This window comes from Lipophrys pholis (genome assembly GCF_963383615.2).
Source record: "Lipophrys pholis genome assembly, chromosome: 7".
NCBI classification, from domain to species: Eukaryota; Metazoa; Chordata; class Actinopteri; order Blenniiformes; family Blenniidae; genus Lipophrys; species Lipophrys pholis.
Genome location: NC_137638.1, coordinates 5,795,970 through 5,813,268, shown reverse-complemented (window position 1 = coordinate 5,813,268; position 17,299 = coordinate 5,795,970). Strand labels below are relative to the sequence as shown.

At 44.0% G+C, this 17,299-nt stretch overlaps 1 protein-coding gene across 1 annotated transcript in view; it reads left to right on the top strand.

Annotated features, from left to right (window-relative positions):
* Window positions 1–3,235: 3,235 nt before the first annotated feature.
* The window catches only part of whrnb (whirlin b), a gene marked incomplete at both ends in the record, with an annotated part of 69,011 nt that continues 54,947 nt past the window's right edge, over window positions 3,236–17,299 (top strand). Inside the window, one exon of the mRNA XM_080466525.1 lies at window positions 3,236–3,952. Within this exon, the coding sequence (XP_080322651.1) occupies window positions 3,236–3,952 (717 nt within the window). The remainder of the gene's footprint in view (window positions 3,953–17,299) is intronic.

The following is a 17,299-nucleotide window of genomic DNA, read 5'->3' as shown; positions in this document are numbered from 1 at the left end:
TTGGGGAGAAATGTACGTTTCAACAACTGAAGACATTCCAGATCGATTTCGTTTCTACAGCAGTGAAAGCAACACGGTCACCTCGAAGCAACGTTACAGAGAAAAGGTGGGACCTTCCTGCAGAACCAGACTCCGTAATGTTGCTCTATTAAACAGCATTGAGAGTTGCTAATGCTAATGCCAGCGGAGCTCGTTGTGACATGAGTAAAGTGTACAGCTCGGAGTCAAAAAGCGGCTCCACGTCGGAGACACCGAATGAAATCAGAAGAGCGATTTCTGCTTATGCAGACGATGTGCATGTCTCTCTGCTCGGACATTTGTTCTTCGAAACCGCGGCGCTTTTAAGAAGTGGAGCAGTTCCCTGACTTTAATGGAAACGGACTCCGTCGCAGTTTGATGACGATCAATGATCGATATACGACGCCGCCCCACTGGCCTCAGAACTGTTTCAACCAATTTTTTAAGACAATTTACCAGATGTGGTCACTGCCACCGGTTTTTGTTTCTTCGGTTATAAATTAAAACAAATATGTTAAAACATGCATTTTCTGATTAAAAACAGGTTTTTGAAGGACTCTGGTCTTTATAAGACATTCATTGAGAATTTTAACCAAGTAAGAGATTGCTCTAATCAAACATTTTTAAAATATCATTACATTTTGATCCGTTTATATATTTTTTTCAAAATTACATTTAGGTAACATCAAAAGAAGATGGGTTATGAGTTTTTATTTCCAGGTAGACTCCTCAAAACAGGTCTTGAAATATTATTAATATTGTTAAAATTGTGCATTTAATTCGATTTAGTCCTGAATCACAAAATTATGTTATGATTAAGTACAAAATATTGTATTTAATTCAGTTTTATTTTGAAGGAAGTGAACGTTTGGCTTTTTGTGATGAGCTCCAAATCTCTGGTGCGAGTTTTTATATTTCTTTCCATCATGTGGCAATGAATTCATTTCTTAATTTTGTGAGAGAGAAAAAAAGCCCAAAGAAAATTTGTAAAAACAATCGCATTATAAGGAGTGAATTTCTTGTAAATTCATAACTGTTTTTAATCTGTTTCAAGATGGAAAACGTTTTTTTTTTTTTAAATTTGTGTCCTGTGTGAGGAGGAGAAAGTGGGACTACATGAAGCCGGTGTGACATGCTTAATCTCCAATCTGTAATCTCATTCACTGTGTCCTCCCTCTGGATTGACTTCATTTAAAACTCCCACTGATCCTCCCAAAGGACAAACCGAGACGACAGAGAGAGCGAACGAGGCGGGAACATTTAAAGAAATGTGAAGGAGAGAGACTGTTTTTATTCAAGTTTAAAAAAAGACAAAAAAACTGAAAGAAACTCAGTTTATCTAGTCAGAGAGAGGGAAGAGGTACTAAAAGTATAAATGCTGATCTCCAGTTCAGAGTGTCGTCACACTGCCCCCTCGTGGCTGTAAATATTTACCCATGAGTTTCCTTTCATGTTGTTGTTCTTTTGTTATTGTTCTCCACTGATTTACTCTTGTTTGAGTGTAAAACATCGTCTGCATGAATGAAAGAAGTTAGGAGTTTGTTTTCCCCTCCACATTTAATTGTTTTCACCTTTTAAATATTCTTTAATATCTCTGAATAACAACTTTTATTCACTGTTTGAACACATACTGTGAGTTTAATAATTAAGAGCTCTGTGCTGTACTGCCCCCCTAGTGGTCAAAACACATCAATGAATGTACTTTTTAAAACATATTTCAGAAACTAATTTAATAAGTGTAATAGAGAAAATGACAAATTGGCCGTTAAACAACTCTAAAACCTGAAGTTTGACAGTCACGACCGTTTGTAACTGAAAATTTAACAGATAAATCAAATCTGAAGCTTCATCGGGCAATTTATAAAGCCTGAGAGCAGCTTCCATACTGGAGAAACTGTGTGTGTGTGTGTGTGTGTGTGTGTTCATCCTTTAAGCTGATCTGGCTGATCAGCTCTGAGACTCCTCGTCATAACCGGAGGCTTCAGGATATTTCCAAGCAGCTATTAATAGAAACCTGCGGCCCCTTAAACAATTTACATGAAAACCTAAAACTTTTGTTGGGCGTTGGTGTCCCTTTACACGACAACGTGCTCAGAGCCACTGGCAATGCAACTTTTGGAAAACCATTCTAGAAACGCCAGCAGTAGTAATATAGTAGTAAATAGTTCCTCTGCACGTGCTCAGTAGACGGACATTAAGAACAATGTTTTCCTCCAGGGTCACGACTCTCAGTCCAGATTCTCCTGGGACTTGGTAGTTTATAGTTGACAGTCACAGTAATAACAATCCAACATGGCCGTCTCTCCAGAATGTCTGTGTACTCCCATTATTATTGTTGAAAGGGTTTTGTTCTCTGCGCCCGTGTGTGTGTGCGCGTGCGCGTGTGTGTGTTTGTGTGTGGTTATATTCCAAAAACAAACAATAGTTCGCCAAATTGTGTCCCAACATGCCGTTTCTGAGTCAATGTAGGCTCTGCAGGACCTCCAAGGGGGCTGGAGAAGATATATATATATATATATATATATATATATATCTTTGTGTTGACGTGTCTGGCATGAGCATGATTTCCTGTGTGTGACTGGAGGAATAATAATAAAGAGAAACCTCTCTTGTACTTCTTCAGCTGAGTGACATCAGCTAATGCCAAAAATAATCATTTAAATGAGGCACACACACAAACACACACACATACACACGCCTGCGTCATTTCCTACACACACAGAGTCCGAGAGCGTCGGACGCGGCGGTTCCAGTTGCGCGCACAGCACCGCACCACCACACGCAGCGCAGCGCAGCGACACGGAGCCGCTCTGGACTCTGGAGTTTGTTTCGGGGACAAAAATCAAACCACGGGAGGAAAATATGATGTTTTCTTCTATTTGCGTGTGAAACAGTAAAAGAAGTGGAGTTTGAACATATTCTAACCGGGCTGTGCGGACCACTCGTCCCGGTGAAGCTGGATTAAACGGACAGCGCGCGACTGTGTGTTTCGCAGCAGGTGCAGCATGCGAGCAGCGGCCGGGACTCCGGGTGCTTTGCGGCTGACGCGCCGCGCCGCCGCGCCGTTACGCGCGGTCACCTGTTGAAGTTGCCCGATGCTCCGCGCGCCGCCTCCTCGTCCTCGTCCTCCTCTCCTCCCCACGCGAGCTTCCACCCGCTCGGCGCGTCGCCAGATGCCCGGTCCGTCCTGCGCTCCGTGCCACGCGCGCCCGGCAGGATGAGCGCGGACCTGGAGCGCGTTTCGCTCACCGCGGCGTCAGTGAACCCGGGCGGTCCGGGCGGCCGCGCGCTCTCCGCCAACGTCCGGAGGCTGCACCACGCGCTCAACGTGCTGCTCAGCGAGCTGGAGCGCGAGCAGTTCATCCACTGCCTGAACGTGTACCACGCAAAGCGCAACGTGTTCGACCTGGTGCAGACCCTGAAGGTGATCCTGGACTCGGCGGCCAAGCGGCAGCTGCTGCCGATGCTGCGGCTCGTCATCCCGCGGTCCGACCAGCTGCTCTTCGACCAGTACACGTCCGAGGGGCTCTACCTCAACGCCGACCTGCTGCCCAGCAACGGCAGCGCGAGCGTGGAGCCGCGAGGGGACGACGGCGACGCGGCGCTGCACAAGTACGTCAGCTCCGTCCACGACGCGCCGCCGGGATGTCCGGACGGATTCAGCTCCGCCGCCGCGGCGGCAGCCGTCATGGCGCAGCCGCACTTCTGCGAGAGCTTCTTTGGAGACTTGCGCCAGGTGACCCTCACGCGCTCCCGGAGCCACGAGGGGCTCGGGTTCAGCATCCGCGGCGGCTCGGAGCACGGCGTGGGGATCTACGTGTCCCTGGTGGAGCCGGACTCCTCCGCCGAGAGGGAAGGGCTGCGGGTCGGAGACCAGATCATGAGCGCCAACGACCTGATGTTCGACTGCGTCACGCACGTTGACGCCGTCAAGGTACGAGCGCGTGTGCTTTATCACCAAAACCATAGTTGTGATTTGACACTAAATCAAATCTGAAGTTCTGTTGGATTTGTGAGATTATTTTGTTTCTCTTTTCCACAAATTTGTGGTTTAATTAAAGTGTGATTTGTTTTAGTCGACTGTTGCTGCAGCAGTTTCTCATTTAAACTGCTTTAGTTTATTCTTTATATTGAGATTTTGCTTTGAAATTAAAAAGTAAAAGCTTCTCCCAGTTGCAGCACACCTGATTGCAATGAAGAGCTCGTTATTGGACTTTTTCACAACCTTGGTGATGACATCATCGTTAGATTCAGGTATGCTGAAGCAGGGAGGAACTAAAATGTACAGGACAGGTGCCCTCGAGGACCAGGGTTGGAGACCCCTGGTCTACACGGTGATTCTAAAGTTTCATTATGTTTTGAAACTGTAGAAAAACATTTGAATCTGAAGAAGTTTCAATTACAGTTTAAGATGGTAACCATTTCATTAAATTTTCAGCTGTTTTTGTACCTGATTTTCGCAACTTCATCTCTCTTTTCCAGCATTTGTCAGACAATTTTGACATTTTAGAATAGAATAGAAATACTTTGTTAATCCCAGAGAGACAGTCCTTAAAGCATTGCTCCACACAGAGTAAATAGAAAGTTCAAAATCAAATATGAAATAAAATTAAACACAGCTCACACTATTTACAGGGAAGACATTTGAACAGTTTTATCTCTTTTTTATAAGTAGTTTTGCTTGTTTTGTTTTGTTCTCCCAATTTTAAGCCCCCCCCTCCTCCCCCCCATTTGGAGACTCCAGTTATTTTAGCATTTGTTCCAGAAGAACTGGACCGTGATGAGTGAGAAACCACCAGTACTCTGATTGACCCTCAGGTCCAGTTACTCAGTTACTCTCACGTTTTATTACTCTTAACGCTCCGTGACTGCAGGCAAAGAGAGATGAGCTGCTTCCAAGCAGCCTTCTCTCTTCATCCTCTCTCACGTTCTACTTTTCTACACTCTCTCTCTCTCTCTCTCTCTCTCTCTCTCTCTCTCTCTCTCTCTCTCTCTCTCGCCATTTTCAAGTGAAAACACAAAACCTTCGTCGTGTTTTCGGGGGTCCATTTATACGACAACGGTGGTCGGAGCCACTGAAAACACAACTTTTTGAAAACGCTCCTACTGGTCATGCTCACCATGGCCGTCGCAAGTAGTTCTTCTGCACATGCTCAGTAGATCAACAGCGCCATGACTCCCAGTACATATTCTCCCGGGACTTGATGGTTTAATAGTCGACAGTCGCCTGTCAAACACGCTAACCATATCAATTTCAGCGTTTCTACCGTTTTCATTGAAACAGGCATTGTTTGGAAAAGGTTGTTGTGTAACCGCTTAACGGATATGTGAAAATGATGCGTTTCTACTTGAAATGTTGTCGTGCAAACGGGGCCTCAGTGTTTAATGATGTGATCAGATTTCTCAATCAATTATGAGACATTTTCAATGGGTAATAAGCAAAACCTCCCGCTTATACTTGATGCCTCGACGTGACATCTTTGTTTCCCGCGGCTTCAGAAAAAAGGTCAAAACTTCCTCCCACAACGTGTGATAACGGATCAGTTCTCTCGTTTCCTGCGGTCTGCGAACGCACCGCGGTAGGCTTTGATTGGCGGATGCTGTAATGTAAAGGCTGATGCACAGATTGGATTTAGGAGGAAAGCGGATAAATGAGAGAAAAGCCCGACAGAGTTATTGCGTGAGAGAGGAGAAGAATCATGTGGGAGGAACACAAAGGACGAGGCGAAAGGTCTCGGTGTTAAAAATATCCCATCGATGACGCGATATTGTCCCAGACATGAATGTTTTATGTGCTGCATGTATTTGGACCGTCTGTCTCCGCAACTTTTCTCTTTTTTTATGACCTTGCGAGGCTTCTTTTCCACTGAGTCACTCTAATATTATCGGGCTGAGGCCATTTGTGAGCTGGAGCGAGGCTCTCCTCTCCTCCCGCCGGCTGATCGGTCCGGGCCTTTGGGCAACGTGTTATTTAAGAGCGACTAGAGAGGCTTTTTAACCTGCCTGCACCAGGTTTTATTCCAGTGGGGCAGAAACAAGCCTCCTCTGCTCCGACAGTTCGTTCCCTTCGCATCGTCAGAGAACCGCCAGGGTATTTGTGGCCCATCAAAGAGAATCTTCTTTGTTTTTGAGTAACAACTTCAATAAAAGGAGCCGGCGCAGCAGGGTTAGGCAACGTTCTCTATCCCATCAATAAAAAACACTTTTATTACCATTGCCGTATGCAAATCTGCAAGATTGCCTCAGCAGCAGTGCCACTGTTTACCCCGTCAGGAGGATCTGTGGAAATATGACCGAGCAGAGCAGACGGAGCTCAATGAGGTCAAGCTGTTTTCGAGGAACTCAAAAGAATGTGACTCAAAGAGTCGCCTGACTCTCGCTATAGGTGCCCGCAGTAGTTCTAACAGAGCAAAGAAGGGGCTCAATGTCAAGATTTGTTTTAGAGAAGTTCTTTTAAGTTCATAAAGTTTATTTATAACATCCGTCCGTCCATGTAAACTCCACACAGAGCCGGGGTCCTACAGACCATGCAAGCTGCTCTCTCTACATCCAGGGGCAAGTCGGGGTTCAGTTTCTTTCCCCAAAAACAATTCGCCTCATAAGACAAGAAAGACGAGATTGGGCATTGAACCAGCAACCTGGACCATGAAACGCTTTGAGGGGGAGTGGATGCAGGTAATAGGGGCCACAGCCCTCTATGGGTGCCACCAGAGATAAATCCGGAGGGCTGAAAGTACAATTCTTGTGAACAGCTTGAAGGTGAAGGTCTTCATTGTGCAGTGGGACATAGTTTATGTGAAACGGCTCCAAACAGACATCTGACCTCCAGATTCGTTCCTCTTCGCCACCGACTAATGAAGGCAATATAAACCAGCTCTGTAGTACCGAGAAGAATCTATGTTTACTGCTTATCCATAATTAGCCTTCCCCTGGGACGGGAGCAACGTTTCATTATCAGCCTGCATCAATATTCAGAAGCACACCGAGCGCTTCAGACTTCCAGCGAATGCTGAAGGCCCTGGCAGAACCCAGAACAGGTTCACCACCTCGCTCTCATGGAGAGCTGATTCATTCCAGCTTCTAATGAAGCTGCTGACACAGAGGACGTGATGCTAATACTGAAGATATGAGGCTAACACTGGCGACATGCTAACACCGGCGACATGCTAACACTGAGGAGCTTCCTCTGGTCTGTGGTGAGACTTCAGAACTGTTCACCACCACGAGAAAGAAACTGAGCCACGGCCACACAGGAAGGCATTTTAATCTGGATTTAGTCGACGACTACGTAGCAACAGAGGAGGAATTCTTTCCCGCGGTGTTGGACCTCAGTTGAAACTTGCCTGAAAATCTCTAGTTTGAAAGTGGCTGAGTTTTTTTTTTCTTGTTTGGGCTCTTTGTTCGAACCAGAATCGCCCATAAGGGTGTGTGCCCCAAAACGGGAGGCTTTGATTAGGAGATCATACACAAACTTCTGTTGAATGGAGCGGTTAGCCACTAGCAGTTAGCCGCTAACGGGACTAGTATAAACGCACGCCTAACATCCGTACCAGTTAAAATCTCGCATTTTTTCTCACGAGAGAAAATTGCGGTATGAGAACGGGTCAGAACGAGCTCTTGCTTTGTTTGTTTTTTCAGCAGACCCATTTGTTCTTCTAAATAACAGTGCTCTTTCTCTTGCCCCTTATTTACACCACCTGTGTTTCCTATCTTGTATCCTACCATTCTCTTCCCAACGGCATCGTTTCAAAAGCATTTTATTGACTTTGAGTCATTTTTCATTGACCACCAGGTATGCATCCATCCATCCATCCATCCATCCATCCATGTCACCTTTGCAGCTTTTCCTTGCCAAGAGCTGAATGATTTAAATGATTTTTTAATCCAATCAAATTATAACACCTAACTGTGAACGTGTGTTGACGATGATGGGCAGTTAATAAGATAATTCTTCTTGAGCTTGTTAGAGGTTTTCATTTAAAATGCATTCTCTCTATACATAGTCTGTTGTTCCACTAAAGCTGATTTTATGACTTTAAGTAAGTTACCCGAGACATCATAAGCAAAAACACATTTTGGGAAGATAAAAAAGCATCCCCCTGAACCCCCCCCCCCACCCCCCCCCCCCCCCCAGTGCTAATGCAGCTGCACCCATTGTAGCTCTCTGGCGCCCCCCAGAGGAAGCTCGTCCATCACTCTCAGGTATTTAACTCACTTCTGGGTAATGAAGTGCCACTTCGCGCACAGCATGAAGCCAGTTCAGATAATTCAGTCTCTGTTCCTGAGTGATTAATAAAGATAAAACATAATGGTGGTAATAACTTCATTCACCAGTGTATCTCATATAAAGTGTTTGTGAACACAATATCAGTACAACATGAAAAATTCTTACCGGATCCCCTCAGAGTGCTTTTCTTTTGTTTTCCAGACCAGCTGCAGGCCCGTCTCAATTGTTACGTAATTGGCTGATTGTACTTACTTAAGCTGACTGCAGTTATTTTATATAAGGGTCACGAAGGTTTCCACTCGCTGTGTCTGGATGAAACCGTGAGAAGTCTCCACCAGTGTTTCACTGTGTGACGCTGCTTCTTCCTCCGCTGTCGTTCAATGGCCCTAGAATTAACATCTCAAACTGTTTATCTGCAGGCGCCTATTAAACAGACTAATGCTGAGCGCGCTGCAGCTCCAGTCATGTGAATAATTCGTTCCTGATTGAAAACACACGTCACTCACTCAGTTTTTTATTTTATTACTTATTTCTTTGATGAGCTATCTCCACTGCTCAATCTTTTCACACGTTGTCTGAATGTTGACAGAAATGACAAAAAAGTTGTGTATGATCTTTACTGTGGCATTCAGTGGAATTGAACTCTGCTGTCATTAGACCTGAAATGAAATCTTGCCCCACTAAGTAATTTACACATAAACGCCACTGAAGAGGTTCAATCCGGAAAAAAAACAAAAAAACATGAAGCATTTCACAAACATGTTGCTCAAAGTAAAAGGGACAAAACTTTAATAAATCCTGTGGCTTGTTGGTCGAAGGGTATGATTCTCGCTTCCAGAGTGGTGCAGTGGTTAGTACACTCACCTCACAGTGGGTTTGTTGTGGGTTCTAATGCCGTCAGGGGCTTTTCTTTAAGTTTCCTCCTGGCTTCCCCCGAGCGCTGCTGCGTGTGGCTGCTACCGATGGGTCAATTAGTGATTTTTTTTTTTTCCCCCGGAGATTAATACTGAGCAATAAAATTAAACAAAAAAAAATAAAAATCTGTAGAAATCTGTGCAGGTGAAAGGCTGAAGGTCGGTATTGATAATCCACTGCATGAGAAATGGGCCTGATTTGAATCAATAATCCACCGCATAGGCCCAGGAACTCTTCCAGAATCCACTGGATTTCTTGAAGGATTTCTTTTCCTAGTCCTGTTGACTAAAGATTAGAGGGACCTTGTAAAATCACTTGAATATCTGTTGGTGCATCAGCAGCATGAGCAGCTTGCACATCTGCACCAGCAGCATCGAGACTGAACTCCCAAAACACTGAAAATACATGCTGGACACGAGCTCGTCCTGGGTAATGAATTGAGTAAAAAATACTTCGTTTTTTTCACAGATAACCTGCTAAAGAACGACCACGAGAACTTTATAACCCTTTAATTCACCTGTTTTTATCATCATTTGATCAGACAAATTGGAAAAAGTTTATCTTGCTATTCCTTCAGAGTTTAAACTAAAAAGAAAAACTAAAAAATTACAAGCTCTCCTAATTACGATAAAAGGTTATTGTGTTTTTAAGACATCAGGAGCTTGAAAGGCAGTGTGAGAGTTTTGTCTTTTGTAAAATGTGACATTAAAGGGCTTCACACACACACACACACACACACACAGGATGAGGAAGTGAAATGTTGCCATGGACACAGCGAGCATGAAGTTTCTCTTCGCTGTGTACTAGTAGATGTGCTGACGGCCGTCTCTGAATTACTTTGACACTGAAATAATCGAGAAGAAAAAAAAAAAAAGAATTCCTGGTAAAAGCTTCCACTCCTGTGACTCCCACATGCAGAGAAACTGAGCATGTTTGAGGACTTTTTAACACAACGGAGAACATCAAATCAGCTGCTGACAAATGGAGAGGTTTCACCCCTGATGGGTTGCAGGAAGTGAAAATGTAAATAAAATATTAAGTGTTCTAAAAAGCAGTGGTTCCAGACCAGGAGGTCTAAGAGGAATCAGAGACCTGATGTGCAGTTTGGGTTGAAGGTCGACTGAGACCCCCCGTTCACACGTCAACATTTCAACTGAAAATGTGTCCTTTTTTGTTTACGCAGTAATGATTTGAAAAGAACTTCAGTTTACACTGAAATAGCAGTAGAACTAAAAATGATGTAGTTAGAGTGAAGGGCCACGAGTTGGTGCTTCTGGTTGTTTTTGTAATGAAACACACACACACATGCAGCAGAGAACAAAATGCTATAAACATTAACAATATGAGAACACGGACATTCTAGTGGACAGACTGTCGACTATGAAACTACCAAGTCCCAGGAGAATATGGACTGGGAGTCATGACCCTCTCCGTATTGGAAGGAATATTCCATCATGTTGGACGATATCGGGGGTTCGATCCCCCATCTCACCGTATCAATATAACAAAGTGTCCCGCTAGTGGGCGTGTCCACCAGTGTTTTTACTGAGAGGTTTGGACCAATCAAAGATCAGAGAGGGTTATACAGGCTATAAGAGGTAATTTCTCCAAATAAAAAACTGTCGGTAACCAGTGATAAAGATGATGCTTCCAACTGGCAGTTTAAAGTGTGTCTAAAATATAATCCGCGGTCCAACGTGCTCCAAATTCCCCGAAGTCCGTTCATCATTGGAAACACCTCTGGATAATACTGACGCTGATTGTGTTTTAATAGCGGCGATAAAGTACCAACATGCACACAGCAGCAGCAGCTATAACCTTTCTTAACCCCAATCCAGCTCTAAATATGTTCCTCAAAGAAACTTTTTTCAAGTTTGTATTTAATGAAAGAAAGAAACAAATCAGCTTCACTTTCTTTTCCCCGAGTTGGTGTGTATCCTCCTCCGACTCTGAACTCCCTCTGCAACACTTCCTCCAGCCTCTCCTTCATACGCTATTACTTTGCTCTTTATTTACGACTGGGCTCGGCGCACGGCAAGCCTCGCCTCCCCGAGTCCTCATTTCACAGAGAATTAAGTCGACGCTGATCGATGCCCTCTGCGCCGAGCAAACATGGCTGCATATCTCTGCCCGTTGTGGACAGATGGATTCTGTTGATACACGTTCCTCCGTAGAGAGTCTGCGGGTTTAATATTCTGTCAGAGTTCCTGAAAAGCATATACACAAGTCTCAGCAGGGATCCGCTGAAGGGGCCGGAGGAGGGGGGGTGGGGGGGGGTTTAACGCCCCGGCGTGGTGATCAGAGTCAAGGTGACAGCTCAGACAGGAGAGACGAGAGCGAGATCAGAGGGAGACGGACAGCGAACAGAGCCTCCTCAGATCTGTGACGCCGAGGTACAAACTGCATCTCACTTCCACCTGCTGCCCCTCTGAGAGTCCCATCAGCAGCCTGTCGGGTGGGGGGGGGGGGACTCTGTTTCCAACTGCTGCATTAGTGGAATCGAAAAGCTCCAATTTGTCAGGCAAAGGAAGAAAAATGCAGAGAGAGGTTTTTTTTTTTTCTTCTTTTTTTAATCTTCTACAACCATTCATCTGCAAAGTCCCTCTACATGTTGTGTAAACAGACACCGAAAACACTATTTTCACTTGAAAACGTTCCACTTCTGAGCCAAAACAACGGTGCCTCGGGCCACTGGAAATGCAACTTTTCAAAAACGGCTTCCAAGATGGAACTTTTGGAAAACCCTCCCATGGAAACATTAATTAACTCAACTTCTGTGAGACGCTGCTACTGTGCATGCGCACAGTTCTTCTGCACATGCTCAGTAGATGAACAATAACAACAACATTTCCTCCAGTGTCATGACTCCCAGCCCTCATTCTCCTGGACTTGGTGGTTTTATAGTCGACAGTCGCCGTAATAACGATCCACTATTGTCGTCTGTCCATGTGAATGTCCACATACTTCCTTTAACATTTATAGCGTGTTGTTCTCTGCGTATGTGTACGGTTTCATTACAAAAACAAGCAACAGCCCCAAGTCATGGCCTGGCACACTAACTGCAGTACATCATTTTCAGTATTTCTGCCATTCCTGTATAAACGGACGTCACGTCCAAACTGGTGCCGACACGAAACGTTTGTGAAATGAAAACGTAAAAACAATGTTTTTACTTCAAACTTTGGAAAAACCGGAACTGAGTTCATTGAAATTAGATTTGCAGATTTGTTCAGGTTCTGACTTTGTTTTGCAAGTTCCATAATACGATATACTTTTAATGTCTAATAGGTTTTAATAACATCAATTTTGCGATGAAGGTGTGGTTGCCAATGTTGAGCTCTGTGACCTCCATGAGGGGGCGCCAGCATTCACGCAGTGCATTGTTAACTTTGGACTGGCAAAAATAGAACATTATATTGTACTCCACTGGGTTCATGTACATTTGGGTTTTTAGTGTCAATGCACACAAACTTTGGCATCAGTTTCCCTCCACTTTAAGACACAGACGGACGTTTGCTGGATCTGAAACCAGAGATCAGACTGGAGTACTTCAGCTTTTCTTTGAGGTAATCTGGGGTTGGGGTGAATATGTTAAAACCACTGATATAAACGTATGGTTCAGTGCATCATTACACCAACACTCCTCACTTTTCATCGTTTGCGCTGACCGATGATGATCCTCACCGTGCAGCCTGCAGGTAATCGTCTGCTGACCCGTCACTCTGCCTCGGTGCCAGGCGCTATCTGCTGTCATTGGGATGAATTGAAGCATGTCACAGCCGTTCGGCTCTGGCTCAGGTACAAGGAAACCTCAACAGCCGTGTTTAATGGATGTTAAGGCGTCGCGTTAATCCGGCCGCGGTAATCAGGCTCTCTGGCAGTCGAGTGGCAGCGTAAGACGTTTGTGGGATTTCAGCCTTATTAACCGCGTCCCTACAGCATCCACCAGTCGGCAGGCGGCTCTTGGACGCCGTCCTTGAGACGTGGGGGTGTTCTTTTTGTAAGAAACGACAGTAGGAGGAGGGCAACAGGGGAATTAAGGCTTTTAATGAAATAACAGATCATCACGGAGTCGTTGTCACTCGCATTTACTATGATGAAGGTGTCTCACTCTGCAATGACGTCCTGTCCAGTCTGACCCGACTCTCCAGCAGAAGTCATTTTCTTTCAAGTTATTACCTTCAGTGTTTTAAATGTTCTTTTTATGGGTCCGATTCCCATTGCCGTCAAACGATGTTAATATATGGTGAGTCATCCTGCCCTTTAAATGTCGGTAGAGATAAAAAAAAAAAAAAAAACCTGTTCTATCCACCAGCTTTATAGAAGAAAACTGTCAGATTACAGTCCAAAACTGTCAAACCTTTTCCTCTGGATCCCCCCAGGTTAGAAAGACTGCAGACCCCCTGTTTGATCATTGGTTCACCCAAAACATGACGCCAAATGCTGATGGAAACCCTCCCTTCTCTCCCACCGACGTATAAAATCAGGCGGATTGTTGAAAAGATTCAATGACGTTAGAGGAAACTATGTTACCTTGAACCTTGAGGTCCTTTACAGTCTGGATCTGAAAAACACGATATTCATCCAATAAATAGCAGTTTAATGAAAAGTTGCACAGCTGCTATTTATTTGAGAAAGCCTCAATTGATGCCAATGTAAAAGTCGCTTTAGTGAGCATTGCAGAGAGAGAGAGACACCCCCCCCCCCCCCCACACACACACACACACACACAATAGCTGATTTAATTAAAGTGAAAGCCAAAAATCCCGTCTGACAAACATTATGAAATTTAAATAACTGCATCTGAATCATTAAGTTCATGTTAACCCTTTATGGGATATTTTTGTGGGGCTATTGAAATATTTCTTTTATGGAATGATGATTTATAGTCATACCATAGACACTCTTTGAATTTTGCTATTTAAAGGGGACATATCATGCTAAATCCACTTTTTTAGCCTTTAAATGCATTTTGTTGTATATTTAGAGTGTTTAGAAGTACAGAAAAGTTCAAAGTAGTCTCTTCAGGTGCTCCGTTGATATCTTTATATTCTGTTTTGGTCATATTTTGCGATCGGTTTCGATTTTTCTATTCTCTATTACGTTTTTTGAACAATGACGTCACAGTATTCTCAGCGGAACTGCCAAATTAGGACATCGACATTTCGAGCAATCCGCCATTTTTGTTTCTCGCTGCGATTGTGTAGTCCAACCGAAGTTACGAGAGGATAAGTCGAAATGTTCGGTTGTTGGATGTAGTAACCCACAAGCTTCGTTACACCGTCTCCCAGCATCAGAACCTTTTCGAAGTGCCTGGTTGAGTTTTATTTTTCACAGAAATGTACCCACATCTGTGGGTAAGGTCATTTTTGTGTGCGCGAAGCACTTTAAGGACGACTGCTTCAGCAACCTCCGCCAGTATAAAGAAGGATTTGCCGAAAGACTTGGTCTGATTGAGCGGTCAGTTCCTTCTATCTATGGAGACGACGAACAGAGCACTTCGGTAAGCTGTATATAACGCTAAAAAGTGTGATGATAAGACGTCCCTGTCATTGTTTTGTTAGCATTAGCAGTTGCACCGTCTTCATATGTTAGCGCTGTGTGCTCGTTTTAGATTATAATGTAACTTCTGTGTTAAATAGTCGTTGTAATACAGGCAGTATTGTAGTAGTGGGCATGGATGGAGAAGTTAGTGTAAATATAGTAACACACCATTGCGTTACATCCATATGAAGACGTTGTTCTGTAGGTGCATCATCGTCATTTTCATCTGGCTCCGCCGGGTCCGACTCTGGCTCCAACATGTATGGCTGGATGGACAAATCTTCCCTTGTTGACATTTTGTAAATAATGTGTGAATATAAAGTTTCTGCGCCGCTAGATAATTGTATCTGTTCTATCAAACTACAAAGATGGCCGAACAGGGTGACGTTGAACCGAGTATCACCTCTGCAACCTGGAGAGGAGGCGGGGTATGAAGTGTCTCATTTGCATTTGAAGAGACCGCCCCAAAACGAGTTGCTCTCAGAAGCACATCAGAAAAGGGGTAGAAAAGGGGCCTGTGGAGCTCTAATAATGAGGAATTCAGACCCAAGCATTGCAGTTTCGCGTTGTATAGACCACAACTGTATGATTTATATGTAAAAAGGAAGGATTTAAAAGCATGATATGTCTCCTTTAAGTCCATTATAACATACAATTTTGGGGGGAATTTTAAGTTGTAAGTTTAAGCATTTATAGCCAAATAAAATGTCAGTGTGTGATATTTTCCATCAAAAACAGCCATCATAATGTTACACAGAAATATCGTCATCAAGTTAACCAGCTACCCACAGGATGGTCAGTCTGGTAATACCACCTTGGACCACCAGATGGTGCAGTGAATCCCTGTAGATACTGAGTACTGAAGGACTGACTCACTACTGCCACCCAGTGAACAACAGTAGCGTGGCTTGAATTCTCAGTACAGTACCTTAAGTCATGAAAACATAAGATTCAGAAGGATGAGGGCATATTTATAGCATCCACTACGATCGCCCACCACTGTTTAAAACCGTTACGGTGCGTTATGAGCCCACGCCGTGGTCGTATTTTTGTTTTCAGCCGGTAGAATCGAGTAGATTTGAATTTATTCTTCCTGATCGGTGTGCTCTACATCTAAATTCGGCTCCTGTTTGAGTTTATTTTCGAACGACTGCCTCATTCTGCTCCTCTGTGTGTGAAAATAATATTACATAATGACTCCAGTGCACACATCAGGTCTACAACAAGCTGCAGTAACAGCGACTTCCCATCAAAACGGATGGAGTAGGAGGAGGAGGAGGAGGAGGTGGAGGAGGAGGTGGAGGAGGAGGTGGAGGAGGAGGAGGAGGAGGAGGAGGTGGTGAAGTTATCCTTTCCTGTCAGCTTGAAGGAGCTAACGTGATATGACCGCTGGTTGTTAGAACAAAGCCGGGCTCGGTTTGGCTGCTCTCGCCATCAGAATGCGGCCGCTGGATGCTGCTGCTGCTGCTGCTGCTGTCAAATGTCCTTGAACACGGCGCTCATAGATAACAGGCACCGCTGTGTGTGGGAAAGGCTGCTGGGAATCATCTCCCCGATGTTATGTAGCTACAGTAGATCAGAGAGCAGCTGCTGTCCCGGGGCTCCGTGTGAGTTTCTACCTGCGTTTGCACATTTAAAGCCCCTCGAAAGTCCAGAACACTGATTCATTTAGTGTTCCTTTAGTCTGAATCCTGCTTCAAACGGGTTCTACTTGTCTCTTTTACCCTGTAATTCGAATAAACTCTAACTCCCGGGCTAACATGCCAACTGCTAACTGCTAACGGCTAACTGCTAACTGATGACTATGATGAATTTAACCCGGTTACAGTTACTGAAGCTTCATTTAATTCATTACATACAATATTTTTGAAAACACTTGTCTTGGTTACTGAGTTTATTTATTTTTAGCATTAGCGCGTCTTCTAACATCAAGACTATAGAGCATCTTCCCCCACTAACGTCCAGATTGGAAAGCATCTTAATTCCACTAACATCCAGATTATAGAGCATCTTCCTCCAACTAACATCCAGATTATAGAGCATCTTCCTCCACTAACATCCAGATTATAAAGCATCTTAATTCCACTAACATCAAGACTATAGAGCATCTTCCCCCACTAACGTCCAGATTATAAAGCATCTTGATTACACTAACATCCAGGTTATAGAACATCTTCCTCCAACTAACATCCAGATTATAAGGCATAGTTCTCCCACTAACATCCAGATTATAAAGAATCTTCCTCCAACTAACATCCAGATTATAAAGCATAGTTCTCCCACTAACATCCAGATTATAAATCATATTAATTCCACTAACATCCAGATTATAGAGCACCTTCCTCCTACTAACATCCACATTGTAGAGCTTCTTCCTCCCTGTAATTGACGAAACTTCCGATACTCCAGATTATAGAGCATCTGCCGACTATTAACTGATCTAACTTCATAACATCTCCACTATTACACTGCGTACAAAATAAACTGCATATAAACCGTTGTGAAATTATAATCAATACACAATATCATCTGCTGTTGGATCCCAATGGATCATATGTGAGATTATTCTCTCTATAATCTGTGCATGCTGAAGAG